The sequence below is a fragment of the Sinocyclocheilus grahami genome, unplaced genomic scaffold (genome assembly GCF_001515645.1).
Source record: "Sinocyclocheilus grahami isolate Dianchi unplaced genomic scaffold, SAMN03320097.WGS_v1.1 scaffold298.1, whole genome shotgun sequence".
NCBI classification, from domain to species: Eukaryota; Metazoa; Chordata; class Actinopteri; order Cypriniformes; family Cyprinidae; genus Sinocyclocheilus; species Sinocyclocheilus grahami.
Genome location: NW_015505477.1, coordinates 245274 through 260926, shown reverse-complemented (window position 1 = coordinate 260926; position 15653 = coordinate 245274). Strand labels below are relative to the sequence as shown.

General features: G+C 37.6%; 2 protein-coding genes across 2 annotated transcripts in view; one reads left to right on the top strand and one right to left on the bottom strand.

Annotated features, from left to right (window-relative positions):
* Positions 1-1991, top strand: part of LOC107601060 (integral membrane protein 2B-like) — a 7826-nt gene extending 5835 nt beyond the window's left edge. Inside the window, exons 5-7 of the mRNA XM_016293072.1 lie at positions 597-707; positions 842-992; positions 1210-1991. Of these exons, the coding sequence (XP_016148558.1) occupies positions 597-707; positions 842-992; positions 1210-1298 (351 nt within the window). The 3' untranslated portion in view covers positions 1299-1991. The remainder of the gene's footprint in view (positions 1-596; positions 708-841; positions 993-1209) is intronic.
* A 2942-nt stretch (positions 1992-4933) lies between these two features.
* Positions 4934-15653, bottom strand: part of LOC107601059 (enhancer of polycomb homolog 2-like) — a 21566-nt gene continuing 10846 nt past the window's right edge. The window contains exons 5-8 of the mRNA XM_016293071.1: positions 8747-8923; positions 8455-8593; positions 6877-7162; positions 4934-5895 (exon numbers count right to left, since the gene is read on the bottom strand). Coding sequence (XP_016148557.1) covers positions 5823-5895; positions 6877-7162; positions 8455-8593; positions 8747-8923 — 675 coding nt within the window. The 3' untranslated portion in view covers positions 4934-5822. The remainder of the gene's footprint in view (positions 5896-6876; positions 7163-8454; positions 8594-8746; positions 8924-15653) is intronic.

Genomic DNA, 15653 nt, shown 5'->3' with positions numbered 1-15653 from the left:
GGATAGGTGTGTGGGGGGGGAGGGGGGGGGGGTTAACAAGTAGTTTTTTTGTTTTTTCTTTAATAATATTCCTCAAGGCTGCATTGAATTGATCAAAATTGACAGTAAAGACATTGTAACATTCAATTTTATATTGTAATATTATTTGACATGACTATTTTTTACTGTATTTGTGAGTAAATAAATGCACAAGACACTTCTTTCAAAAGCATTAAAAACATCTTACCAGCCCCAAACTTTTGAATGGTTGTACGGTTATTGTATGCTTATTGTCACAAATACTAATTACATCAATACATAATAATGATTGGTTAGTTTTCACTGCCAAACAACATAAAAATTCTACAAACATCACCACAATTTTTTTAAGAAAAAAAAAAAAGCCCCACAAAACCCTAATAGGCTGACATATTTAGATTACAGGACAATAAATATGGGTTTGTCAATAACTAATTTTTTTATTTTTACTTTTGGTCCTCCCTCAATCTTGAATATTTAGTTCCGGCTGTCATTATAATTCTAAAATAATTTTCTCAGTGTTAAACAATCTGTCTGTTTCCGTGTCAATAACCTTGTGTGTCATTCTGTGCTGTCAGAAACTGACTGCTTATCTCGACATGAATCTGGACAGATGCTACATCATCACCCTGAACACCTCTATCGTCATGCCGCCCAGAGATTTCCAAGAGTTCCTGGTCAACATCAAGGTAAACAGCCACATTTAATAACAGGAGATGCTGTGAATTTGTGTCAATAAGTGGTTCTTGTGTTAGCGTGGATGTATTTTTCACACAAATGCATTTCAGACGTTAGGTTTACGTTTTCTGTGTGTGTTTCGCAGGCAGGAATGTATCTTCCTCAGACGTACCTTATGCGAGAGGAGATGATGGTTACAGAGAGGCTGGACAGCACCAGTGATCTGGGCTATTACATCAATGACCTGTGCAAGGACAAAGACACGTACAGACTCCAGCGCAGAGACATCATATTGGGTAAGTGTACACAAACAAACCAAAGACGTTGTTTACAGTAAACGGTGGTTACGTCTTTCCACTTTCGCGGTGGATCTTGTTTTCAAGTTTTAAGCTCAAATATGTGCATAAGTGAAGGAGGCGCACATTATTTCCTCTCATGTTAACCGTATAAACAAGTACATTTGAGGTTTTACATACTTTCAAACTTCTGAAAGCTGAATGTGCTCCACTGCAGGTATGCAGAAACGTGAAGCTCTGAACTGCCACAAGATCCGCCATTTTGAAAACAAGTTTGTTGTGGAGACTTTGATCTGTGAGCAATGAAGAACATGAATCTCTGACGAAGCAGCAACTCTTCAGCTCTTCCTTTAATTCAGTGAAAACCTTTTCTACTGTAGGCCTTTTTTTCACATTTTTTTTTTAATCTAAAATGTGAAATGGTCTTTTCTGCACAAAGAGGTGTATTATGTTTGAGTATACATGTAATGTGTGTCTTATGCTACTTTATGAATATTAGACTTAATAAAAGGACATAGAGCAATAAGTGATTAACAATAGTGATTTTAGCCTATATAGAAGTCCAATCAAGAGTTTAAGACAGTAAGTAATTTAATCATTAATCATTTATTCCCATGAGATTGCTGAAAAATGTATGATTTTTTTTCTGTATCTTTAACATTTGCAACATCTACTGTACTTAATTTTGATACTATTCAAAGTTTCAGCAAATCAGTGTATAATGTGGATCACAATGTTGCAGTGCTAAAATGCATAACGTCACAATTTGAGGTTTTCTTGAATTTGCATTTTATTTGCAAATATAAATATTTCGTTTTAAATGAGATGGATAACCATACAAACAGAACTCTTTCTTTAAAATTACTATACATTTTCCAATCTGAAACGACTTTGTTCTTTGCTAATTTGTATATAAGATCAAATAAGATCCTAAACTTTACACCTTTCTGTCTTTATACACAAGCTTTTAAACTCCATATAAGAAACAAAAAAATCAACAGAACAATCATACACGATGTTTTTGTCATGCTTATGTGATATTTTGTTAGGTTTGTCAGTATATACTACTAATCAAATATTTGGGGTGGATTTTTTTTTTAAAGAAATTAATACTTTTTTTAGTATCCTAAGTGACGGTAAAGACATTTATGATGTTACAAACTATTTCTATTTCAAAGAAATGCTGTTCTTCTCAACAATCCTGAATTTTCTAAATCATGGTTTCCACAGAAATATTACAGAACTTTTCAACATTGATTTAATATATGTTCTAGATGTTCTTTGCATTCAAATAAATGCAAAATAAATCAAATAAAAGCATAAGTCTTTTTGAAAAACATTAAAAAAATCTTACTGACCCCAAACTTTTGAACGGTAGTGTAAGTCAAATGTAAAGCAAGCAGAGTTTGGAAAAGAGGGAATGTGATATCGGCGTGATAAGGTTCTTGGGTCATCATATATCCTTCTAATTCGGTTCCTGGTTGCTCAGACGATCGTTTATACAGTTAATATGCATTGTGTATGGTCATTAGTTGAAGCTGATGTTAAAATATTTCATCTTATCCCAGCTTAATATGCAAAGACAACTATAAGCAAGCAGTTATAGTTTATTCCCCTGACGGTGTGGCACTGTAAGAATATCAGCATTGCGACAGAATAGCATTTTCAGGTGATTCCAGATTTTCAGCAGGTACGGCTCAAGTTATTGGCTCAAAGACCTCCATGAGCAAAAACGGCAGGAAACGGGTCATACTTCTGGGGAACCTGCCAGCCGAACTAGACTTGATCGGTGTTGTGTCATAGCTGTGTGTGTGGGCAGAGTCGGCGTGGGGGAAACTCAGTGTTGCCAATTTTGCAACTTCCCCGCCCCTTTTGAGACTTTTTTCAAAAGTTTAGGGGCAAATATAGCAACTTCTTGGACAAACCTCATCAAAGTTCTCATCTTGCCCACTGTTGATTGAAAATGAAAGCAGTTAGCAACACTGAACAGTAGTTTCCCCTCATTGGAAAAGCATGGTGACTCAGAATGGCCTACATAAAGTCATTTCTGCCGCTCGACAGAGCAACATACGCATAAAAACTGAGCCGTATTGGGTCGGACTGTCCGTACGGTATCTGTGACTGGACAAACGACCCAACGGAATGGCCAGAGGTGTCGTTTCCCGACATTTTTTGTTACGTTACCTCATTGAGCAAGAGCCAGCTTACCACAAGCATATACGAGACAGTTTGTGAAAGTAAACATTTGTAGTTTTGTTTTGCTTAATTTTAATAACGTGATAAAGACTTGAGTAAAAGTCTGTTGTACTTTCTTATTGATATATTAAAAAGTTTTTTTTAACATTGACAAAACGGGTAACCAGTCATTCTTGAGACGTGGGACAAAACAGGTCCAGCAAGGGTAACTGCTATTAGCTTTAAAAAATTAAAATATTTTAAATTTTAAATGTCATGAGGGATTAATAATAGAATGTATTTAACACAATTATCACCTTCAATTTAATTTTCTCATTATTATACCAAATCTGTGTTTCTTATTGTCTTCTCACTACATCTAAAACAGTGTCCACAGAGAAGGGTTCAATCATTCATATGCAATAATAATGATACAAATGTTTTTTTAATGATGGAAAAGGAGCTTGTTTTATCAAAAGCAACACTTAATAATATCTCCTATCAAAGCAAGGTTGTTTTTTTAATGACACAAAGATAAAGCTGAAATTATATTACACAGTCCAAGGTAAAAAAGCACATTTTGTTAAAAAAGAGAAAAGTTGGGAGGTTGTATCAAAGCATAGCTCAATAGCTTAGTACATATAAGATACATAAATGTAGTTTCATTTGTCTTGAGTACAAGGTTTTATTTTTTCAATTTTGCACCCTGTTTTGTCCCACTTCTCAAGAATGACTTAAGGTCCACTGAAATGCGCAGCGTTATTCTGTGTGCTGCGGCTGCCTAAGCATTTTCACAAATACATGCCGTAAAATAAAGAGAACATGAAAACATGTATATAAAATACAAAAAAACATGGTTATTGGTTACTATAACTAAACCACGGTAAAAACATGTTTTGCTACACTAACCATGGTATTTGTAGTAAAACTGTGGTTATAGGCTACAATTGGTAATAAAAACGCCACAAAAAAAAACATGGTTAGCCTACTGTACTTTTACTATAGTAATATCATTGCTAATTTCCGTAAGGAATTGTGTATAATATGAAATAAATGTTTTAACAGATTATGACAGCACAAAATATCAGGGAGTGAGATGTATTTGATTGCGATGCGAAGGAGGGTTACTGTAAGCCCCATCAGAACTGGGCTGCGGTGCAGGGGGACGGGACTAAAGACAGATCATTGCAGTGGATCGGTCATATACATCGTCAGATCAGGGTTTTTTAACTTATTAGAGGTTCACGACGCCACACAGCAAATTTTCGGCATTGCACCAAGCAAAAATCAATCGAAATCATCACAAAAAGTCAAGCTCAAGCGCCTAACAAGGTCTCCGGGCGTTAATTCGAATGGTTTGCTTCCCCCTCGGCATAAAGGGTTATGACGATTTTGTGGGCGTTCCCAGCAATGCCGAGCAAGTCTATACGGCTCGAAGAGCTCACTTGCCCCCTCTGCTGTTTAAAGCCCATTCTTGCATTGTTAACTTCAAATTAAATCCTAAAAAAAAAAAAGAGACAAAAACACCAGGAACTTATCACACTAAACACCACTCACTCATCAACTGACTACAGCAATGCATCCTGAATTGCTAAAAAGACTTTTAAAGATCTGTCATGTCCACACTAAGTGCACGAAGAAGGCCTTATATACTTTTCTCTAAACATCATAAGAACAAAACATGCATGTCCGAAGTATCATAACTGCAAACAAGCGCTTATTTACAGGAAACTCGATGCAATTGACTGGCAGCAGTGGAAGTAGATTCACTCATTTCATTAAAAAGGCCATTTGAAAAGGGGAAATTTATTTGAAGACACTGGACTGAGGATGTATAAATTTCAGCATTCATAAACAAGATGGCTGACAGTATTTGTGACCTGTAGAGTTTACTTTCAATACAACACCAGTCAGAGCCCAGAACAGCTCTTTCCACACCGATTAACCAGCAATGGCTAAATACAAATGAGGGTTCGGCTGACTCCATCAGAAGAGCAGAGAGTAAATGCCAAATTGAAGGTCTTCTGCTTGATTTCTCAAGGAGCTTCACATAAGCACATTCTGATGGAGGCCATTGGTCTCCAGAATTAACACTGGTAAGACAAAGAGAGGAAGGCAAGAAAATAAACCATTTAAAAATGGTTGACATTTCAAGGGAAGATCACTCCTTCTGAAAGTACACATCTGTGAAACCAAATTCAGTTTTCTCCTTCTTGAAAAGAAAAAAAGCACAAAGCATGGTATACTAGCTGTGTCTGCATTTTGTGGTCACAGAATTGGATTTATTTGTACGAGATACAAAAATGTAAACATTGCAAAATAAATAGTTAAAACAAGTGACGCAGGACCAATATTCATGCTCATGATCCCGACATGAACTGATGCACTTGTCTTGCTTGCATTTTCAAGTGCAAAAGCATGATGACCAAAAAAACAAAACAAAAAAACAATCTAGGATTCAAGTAACAGAAATGACAGACTAATGATACAAATATACTATTTTTACAAGGTAGTGATAATTCCCAATTTTACAAAATGTACACTTATAATATTGACAAATTTCTCTTAATATTTTGATATGCTGTTATTGGGTATAAGTCTGTGTAGAAGCGCGCACAGCTCTCAGCACTGAAGTCTTTTGTGTTTTTGGATGGGCTATGTGACCTCCATGGCGACTGTGGTCTCTGATAATCCATTGAGAGTCAGTCTCTCTGGTTCGTGATTTTCCCTGCAATAACAAATCAAACATATGATTTATTATTATTATTTAAACTAATTTAAAATGTTAATTCTGTATTTGAAATTTAGATATACATAATGTCTTTATTGACAATTTTGAAGTTTTTTATTGTTATTTTTCAGATGAATTCTGTTCTTTGAACTTTCTATTCAAAGAATCCTGAAAAAAAATTACTTACATATTATCTTTTAATTGTGATGATTTTGGCTCACATTTAACAAAAACCCACCAGTTTGTCAGTGGCCTTCAGCTCATCTGCATTTTTTGGTCTCTTGTTTCTCATTTTCCTCTTGACAATCTAGTGAGTTTGCTGGTCAGTCAAGCACACCAACACCATGGTCAATTAACCAACTTTTGGTACTTTTGGCAGTGTGGGCAGGTGCCAAATCCTGCTGCTGCATACATGCAACATGATCAGTTTTTAATCTAAATTAAATTGTATAATTTTGAAATTTGAAGCAAAAACAGAATGGTTTGACTTCAGTTTTATGAAACTATACATAAAAATATCTGCATGAAACAGCGGATGAGCTGAATGAGACGCAGATTCACTCTCTGCCAGCAGGTGGCTCTTATGAACAGCAATGATACAGTGTTTCCTGGGTTACCGCTGTGAACAAAGCAGAGCTGTGCTTATGAACACTACTTTATTAATATGCATTGTTCAGAGGCAAGATGGAAAGAAAGGATAGTCAGTTCACCTCAGAGATACATTCATATAAACTCCTACTCTAATTGTATCGCGATTTGTTTGGCATCTCAACCGATATGAATCGTCACATATTTTAATCGATTTTCAACCGGCTCGCGGTTAATCGTTACATCCCTAATATTTTTTATTCTAAACAATTGTAAATATTCAAATTAATTTTCACCCCCACCCACCCCTAAAAATAATAATACAAAAAAAGAAAAAGAAAAAGAGAGGAAAGTAACTGAAGTGAATAAGCGCTGTGTCTCGGTACCGACCTGGCAATGTCGATGGCACTAGTGGGGGTGACTTTGGTTACCCGGTCCAGACTGCTAGCAACACTGGCCAACTTTAAGGCTGAGGGTGAAGGGGCGCACAGGCGTGCACTGTGGTGCATGTGGGCTAATGATACAGTGCTCAGGTGCCCGTGGCCGTGGCCGTGAGGCAGAGACTGAGGGACGGGCAGCTGTGGGCTAGATGCATTCGTCATCCGTACTAAAGAGCCTGACTCACCACCACCTCCACTCTGTGCAGAACGGTTCATTTTTGCTTGTCTAAAGCTTCCTGCAGGAGACAGAAGAATCATTTAAATATGATCAGCTTTCTTTAAATTAACCACCAAAAAAAGATTTTGACAAGTCTCCAAATAAATTTAGGTCTCATTAACAGTTTTGCTATTATTCCCCATAAAGTTCTATAAAACAGTTTATAATTTTAAAATATTCCCAAGAACTACTGAAACAGACATTTTCATGCAATGATTCTTGTTTATTTTAAAGGGGTCATATGATGCGATTAAAATTTTTCCTTTTTCTTTGAAGTGTTACAAGCTCTTGGTGCATAAAGAAGATCTGTAAAGTTGCAAAGACTAAAGTCTCAAATCCAAAGAGATATTCTTTATAAAAGTTAAGAGTCAACCACGCCTACCTAAAACGGCTCGTTCTAACACCCCCCCCACATGTCTACATCACAATGTGGGAAGATTTGCATAACGCCGCCCAAATGTTCACGCAAATTCTTTTATTCTCGCTGTAGTATTGTTGTTGCCGCCGTTGCCATGACGTGAAGAGGCGCTGTGTGTTTCGTTGTGAAAGTGAAACTACTTTGTTTGGCCTTCCAAAAGAGGACACGACTAGAAATCAGTGGTTAAGTTGTATTTACAACACTGTTCCAGAACAGTTCAACCCAAATATTCAGATGTGTCCAGCGCAATTCATGGAGGACCGTTTCCTGATCCTGGGAGAGTAGACTACAATGCCGGCTGTTCTGACTCAGACTGCAAGTAAGTTTTTTTTATATTTAAAGAATTTGCCACTGATGATTCAAACGCGAGTTTTGAGCAGTGTAGAGTAGCACTTGTTGTTTGTCATTTCTCCGATCACAAATGCAGACATGGTTTTATGTTTACGTGGCGCGATGCAATGCAACGTTTAAAAAGACAGTATAAGTCATTATAATCCGTAATTATGTCCCCACTGGATGCAACAAATGCCTTGTTTATAATGGGTTTTAATGTTTTTGTCTCGTCTCTCCGGCCGGGACAAGGCATCACAATATGGTAAGGGACGTAACATTTCAGTCACAAGCTTGAGGTACTCGGCCAATCACAACACACTGGATAGCTGGTCAATCAGAGCACACCTTGCTTTCCAGACCGATGAACTTTGTAAAAATCAACACGTTTCAGAAAGGCGGGCATAGAGGAGAAACAATAATGTACAGTATGTGGAAAACCTTAAACCGCATAAACACATTTCATTACACTAAATACACAAAATAATGTTTTTTTTAGCAGCATCATATGACCCCTTTAATGCCTCTGCTCAATTTCCCTTCCTTCCCGAAGTTGCACTTGCCTGAATTGTGAAGGACACCATTGACACTAGCAATCTGGGGCCTGTTTTCATTGTTAGGACTGTTGACCACAGCAGAGGCAGCAAAGTGTGCACTAGCCGAGTCCAGAGTCTTAGACATGCAGTCAGATGAGACTGTGTTCTGTGGAAAAAAATTAATTAAAAAATGTATTTATTATTTTTTTTATATATACATATATATATAATTTTTATTTATGAATTCATAATTACAGAACAGAATGGGAGTGAGGTTTAGCCCCATAATGCCAGTCATTTTTTCTGCGTATATACTCACGGGGAGGTGTGTGTGCAGTTCTGGTGCTGTTGAGTTCTGCTGGAGTTCTTGCTGCTGTAACTGTTTGTGCAGCTGAACCAGCTGCTGCTGATGGGAGTGAAACTGCTCTTCTGTGAATCCACCTGCATGTGCAAGAATATGGAGGGTAAATTGGGGCAGTCGTGGCCTAATGGTTAAGAGTCAGACTTGTAACCCAAAGGTCACGGGTTTGAGTTTCGGCAGGGATTGTAAGTGGGGGGAGTGAATGACCAGCTCTCTTTTCCACCCTCAATACCACAACTGAAGTGAGACCCTTGTGCAAGGTACTGAACGTCCAACAGCTCCCTGGGGACCGCAGCAAAAAATGGCTGCCCACTGCTCCAGGGGTGTGTTCATGATGTGTGTGTGTGCGCTTGTTCACTACTCACTGCTGTGTGTGCACTTGGATGAGTTAAATGCAAAGCACAAATTCCAAGTATGGGACACCATACTTAGCCACACCTCACTTCCACTTACAGATTTAAGGGGCTTTAAGCCAGCAATTGAATTTTTTTCTGCTAGGTGGCAGTAAAGTAACTCTTAGGATCAGAAAGTATTTTGAAAAATGTAACTTATTCAGCAAGGATGCATTAAATTGATCAAAAGTGATAGTAAAAATATTAATACTTAAAAACTTTTTAGTTAAAAAAAAATTGTTTTGACAAGAAAATCAAGTTTTTAATTAATAACGACATTAATAACACTAATATAAGAAATGTTTCTAGGGCAAAGTCAGCATATTAAGAGTGATTTCTGAGGAGTCATGAGACATTGAAGACTGGAGTAATTACTGCTGAAAATTCAGCTTTTCCATCACAGGAATAATTATATTTAAAAATGTAATCCTGATCAACATTGCACTCAGCCCTTTAACGTAAAGATGTGCAATGTTGTTTGTTAAATGACAACGTGTTCCCAGAATTGACACAGCTCACCTCTGAAGTAAACAGGGCGTAAACTATCTTTTGTTTTCACAGATTAATTACAGCTTAATACTTTTACGTTAAGTGACATGTAAGCATGTTCAGTATTCATCACCAAATTTAGCCTTACTGAATAATCTACATTTGTAATGTGCACATAAGCTACCGTTTTGCTATGGCTTATGTCTGTGTCTGAATACTCGTTTCCAGTAGGGGCGCTCTGACTGATCAGCTACCGATCACTATCGGCCGATAATCGCTTTGGGATGATTGATCGGCGGTCTGTAAAAAGGCAGATCTCAAAAAACCGATCACAAGCTGTTTGGCATGACATGCAGCGGCACCATCTCAGTCTCTGTCCGGCGCAGGTGAAATAATTATAATGCTGAAGGTGAGGTACTCCTTCATATTTTTTAATTAAATAACTTATAAATTCATTTGAAAACCTTGTGTGAGACGTCATTTCACAAACAGCATAAGTGAATCACCTGCGCACTCCCTCTCAAGATACGCAAATGTCTTCAAATCACCACACATCGCGTCTGTCTATAAGCGAGCTGCACGCTGCACAGTTGACACAGGAATTGTCACTTGCACAATCGAGGCAGTGACACATCGTCACTAAAGTTTATAAATTGCATTACTTTTTCATTCTTGCCAGTGTTTAGCCATTCAGCGCTCACGCGCTCTCTTGGAGACTGCACTCATGCACACTCTGCAGCGCACACATATAATGCCAGGTTCACATTACTCCGTTTGCAGTGCGAATGCGGTGCATATTTTTCCGCGCTCATGTTAACAGATTAATAAAGCATTCACTGCAGACGGTTGCTGTCCGGCAGTGGGCTCTAGAAGTCTGCAACAGAGCAGAGATCATTTCCGCACGGAGTCAATTGCTGCGCTGCAAGCGCTGAATTAAAGTAACTTTAATTTTTTGCAGTAAATATGAACATTGATTGACACGAAAATGTAGTAATTACACCATAACTGCATATTATTAAAGCCTACTGTGTTCGAGCTGCGTGGAGTTCCGATCATATGCAGATGTCCGTTCATACTAACGTTACATGACCGAAAGCGCATCTTATGTGACCATTCATGCACACTGTAGCATCATGCTACATAAGACAATAAATACGATTTATATTCCGCTTTTACTCAAAACTCACTTTAAACCACCATCGAGTGTTTGTAATAACTTCCGATTGCCGTCTAACAGTTAGACTGCATTAATAACTGCGTAAGCCTGCATATCAATGGCTCAAGCCTCTGTTATCAGCTCTAAAATGACGTTTTGGGGTTTGCAACGGAAGGTTTGGGATGAGGTGCGTAAAAAAATTAGTTCAACCCACACGAGATTTCAGGACGGAAACAGTTCAAATGTCTTGAAACAAATGATCTGAACAATGTCTTGGCGTGTGGTTGGGACTCCAGGCCGTTAAAATTATTAGAGAAATAATGCACTCCCGGAGGTGGTTATGTGGCCACGACTATATGGAATGGTCTTTCTCAGTCCTCAAACAAATGAAGAACTATTCGATGTTTATTGACTGAACGCAAGCGCTTATTCCGATAGAAAACACTGTATCGGTTTCCACTGATTAAGAAATATTTTTGTTTGCTTGGGTGGTAATATTAGGTCTATTATATTAATAGGGAAGGGGGCCCAAAAATGTAAATAGGTAAATCCGGACCTGCCATCTAATGTGTGTTTTGGCCATGTAATGTTGCTGAAATTAATATGTTATTACCTCTGAGTCAGAGCTGTGATCATGGAAGAGAGAGCACAAGCAGACAGCGCTGGAAGCCGCTAATGCTCATCAGTAAATCAGTGGAAAATAAATAGAAATCATGATTCTGTCTGAGCTATGCGTTTTAAAACGAAAAATAACTAGTGTAAATGTAGCCTAACATGTGTAAACTGAAGACTATTTGAGCTTTATTAAAACTATTTTGCACTGATTTATTGTGTTGGTTACATAGTTACTTTGTGCAGTGGCTCAGGAGATGAGTCTTTGAGTTTGTATAAACATCAACAAGCTGAAAAATAAAACCAGTTTTTTTTTAGATAATGTAATCTTGCTAAAATTGATTTCATAAAATTGGTATCGAAAAAAAGTATCGTTCCTTTGAGTTTGTATAAACATCAACAAGCTGAAAAATAAAACCTTTTTTTTTTTTAGATAATGTAATCTTGTTAAAATTGATTTCATAAAATTGGTATCGAAAAAAAAGTATCGTTCAGGAACCGTTATCGAAGTCAAGGTATCGGTATCGATATGGAAAAATTTTGAACGATACCCAGCCCTACTATAAAGGGTTATAATTGATCAAAAGAAGGCTTTAAAAAGATCGGTATCGGCAGATACTGCTTTCTGTGATCGGCGATCGGCCTCAAAAACCCTGATCGGAGCACTCCTAGTTTCCAGGTAAACTATTTGCATAAACACATTGATAGGTCAAGACACAATTAAGTGTATGAAAGTAATGTAGCTGCATTATTGCCAGAAAAACCTTAAACATCCTCTGCACAGACTTCGTCCACTAATGGCGCTTTTCCACTGCATGGTACGGCTCACTTTTTGGGGGTTTTCCACTGGGTACAGTACCTGGTACTTTTTTTAGTACCACCACGGTTGGGGTTCCAAGCGTAATGGAAAAATTTTGAACGATACCCAGCCCTACTATAAAGGGTTATAATTGATCAAAAGAAGGCTTTAAAAAGATCGGTATCGGCAGATACTGCTTTCTGTGATCGGCGATCGGCCTCAAAAACCCTGATCGGAGCACTCCTAGTTTCCAGGTAAACTATTTGCATAAACACATTGATAGGTCAAGACACAATTAAGTGTATGAAAGTAATGTAGCTGCATTATTGCCAGAAAAACCTTAAACATCCTCTGCATAGACTTCGTCCACTAATGGTGCTTTTCCACTGCATGGTATGGCTCACTTTTTGGGGGTTTTCCACTGGGTACAGTACCTGGTACTTTTTTTAGTACCACCACGGTTGGGGTTCCAAGCGTACCGTACCGTTACCAAAACGTGACGTGTAAACTCTGCTGATCACGGATTGGCCGGAGAGAATCGTCACTACCTGCGTCACTGAACTTGCGACATGAGACACAAACAGACCCGCTACATTTAAATCAGCACAGCCAGTGAAGGATCGAACGCAACTGTTTTGAACGAGCGCACCTTTTTTAACAACCAAAAAGTGGCTGTTCCCCCTGTTGCGGAAGAACAGACGTTCCTCTCGTTGATAGCAGAGGAGCGGATCCAGCGAGAGCTTGATGGGGCGACGCGGAATGAAAAAGTTTTTTTAGGAGTCGCGGCAGTAGAGGCGGCGCAACTATAACGACCACTCTAAAGCAATCCTAAACTGCAGTGGAAACGCAAACCGAGCCGAGTCGTACCATGCAGTGGAAAAGCGCCATAACTGACAACAACTAAGAGCTGTGAGAGCGGTGAGTTTTATGCATAGTATGCTATTGTGTATCAGGGCAGTGCAGAAATAATCAAAATCCACTGGCAAGTAACATTAAAAATGATTGACAGGCTGGATTTGTTGAAAAACCCTGGAATAGGTTTGGACAATAATTCAATATCAATATGTATAGCAATATAATTTTTTCCAATAACGGTGATATGATTTTTAAACATTTCCGATATAAATTACCGGTGCTTCTCATACATTGATTTATTTGTGGCGTTTGACTTCGTTGAATAAACATGAGCACTGCAAGTCGCGGGTCTTTTATATGAATGTATCTCTGAAGGGAAAGGACTGTCTTCAGAAAAGTTTCGATGGTGTTTTCATTTTATCTGATAAAGAAGCATTCATGAGCGGAGCTGCTTTGATTACAGCCGTTACTGGAGAAACCAATAGTTCTACCGCTCTCAAAGTGCCTCCTGCAGACAATCAGTTTGCATTTTCAATAAGCCCGTCTCCAGCAACTCCAGTTTTTGTTGTAGCTCATTTTTTTTCTGCAGCAACTCAGAACACTTTTCATACTCTTTATACTGGCTAAAGTACATTTGTTTCAATCTATAAGGTCTGTGAGTCAGAACAGCCGGCATTGTAGTCTACTCTTCTAGGATCAGGAAACAGTCCTCCATAACATGTGCTGGACACATCTGAATATTTGGGTTGAACTGTTCTGGAGCAAAGTTGTAAATACAACTCAACCACTGATTTCTAGTCGTGTCCTCTTTTGGAAGGCCAAACAAAGTAGTTTTGCTTTCACAACGAAACACACAGCATCACATACGGCGAGCTAGAGTGTGCGGAGGCTGGCAGGGCCTAGAGTGAGGAACGGCCGGCGGGCTTGTGGCAACCACATTTGACGACCCCGGGCTGGACTCCGCTTCGTCCACGGTGAAAGCCGATCCGGCGATCCACAGCGTAAAGTTGATGTATTTCCTCAGCGACTAGAACGGATCATCTCCAGGCATGACGAAGTGAATATCATCCTCTTTTGGAAGACCAACCAAAGTAGTTTCGCTTTCACAACGAAACACACAGCGCCTTCACGACATGGCAACAACAATACTACAGCGAGAATAAAAGTTTCTTTCTTTGCGTGAACATTTGGGCGGCGTTATGCAAATCTTCTGTTAGATGTTAGGGGTGTGTTAGAACGAGCCGTTTTAGGTAGGCGTGGTTGACTTTTAACTTTTATAAAGAATATCTCTTTGGATTTGAGACTTTAGTCTTTGCAACTTTACAGATCTTCTTTATGCACCAAGAGCTTGTAACACTTCAAAGAGAAAGGAAAAATTTAAATCGCATCATATGACCCCCCTTTAAGAATTCTCTTCTGCTCACCAAGCCTGCATTTATTTGATCCAGCCAAAACAGTAAAATTTTGAAATATTTTTACTATTTAAAATAACTGCTTTCTATTTGAATATATTTTTAAATATAATTTATTTCTGTGATCAAAGCTGAATTTTTCATTGAATCATTACTCCAGTCTTCAGTGTCACATGATCCAGAAATCATTCTAATATGCCGATTTGCTGATTATCAATATTTAAAACAGTTGAGTACATTTTTTTTTCAGGATTCTTTGATGAATAGAAAGATCCAAAGATCAGCATTTATCTGAAATAAAAAGGTGTTGTAACATTATACACTATTCCATTCAAAAGTTTGGAGTCAGTATGATTTATTTTTTCTTTCTTTGGAAAGAAATTATAGAAATTAATACTTTTATTTAGCAAGGATGCTTTAAATTGATCGAAAGTAATGATAAAGACATTTATAATGTTACAAAAGATTTCTATTTCAGATAAATGCTGATCTTTGGATCTTTCTATTCATCAAAGAATCCTGAAAAAAAAATGTACTCAACTGTTTTAAATATTGATAATCAGCAAATCGGCATATTAGAATGATTTCTGAAGGATCATGTGACTGGAGTAATGATGCTAAAAATATAGCTTTGAAATCACAGGAATAAATTGCATTTGAAAATATTTTCAAATAGAAGAGTTATTTTAAATAGTAAAAATATTTCAAAATGTTACTGTTTTTGCTGTATTTTGGATCAAATAAATGCACGCTTGGTGAGCAGAAGAGAATTCTTTAAAAAGATTAAAAATCTTACAGTTCAAAATCTTTTGACTGGTAGTGTATGTTAGCCTATAGTTTGAAGTTAAAGATATTAATATTAATTAGGTGAGTCCCAGACGATTATTTGACAATGATTTCACATTTCTTGTTTGTGTAAAGGCTAAATACAAATAAAAGGTGAACATTAATTTATTCGTGCTGTTTTTCCCCCCTAAAATATTATATGGTTTTATATGAGATGTCAGACTTACCAAATTAATTTTTCATAAGTTTGTAAGAAAGACAACTGTTGTGGGCGTTCTTGGTAGTTTTTACGAGGCTTTTTTTAATAGTATTCATATCGGTATCGGAATTATATTGTATCGACCGAAATTAAGAAATATATCGT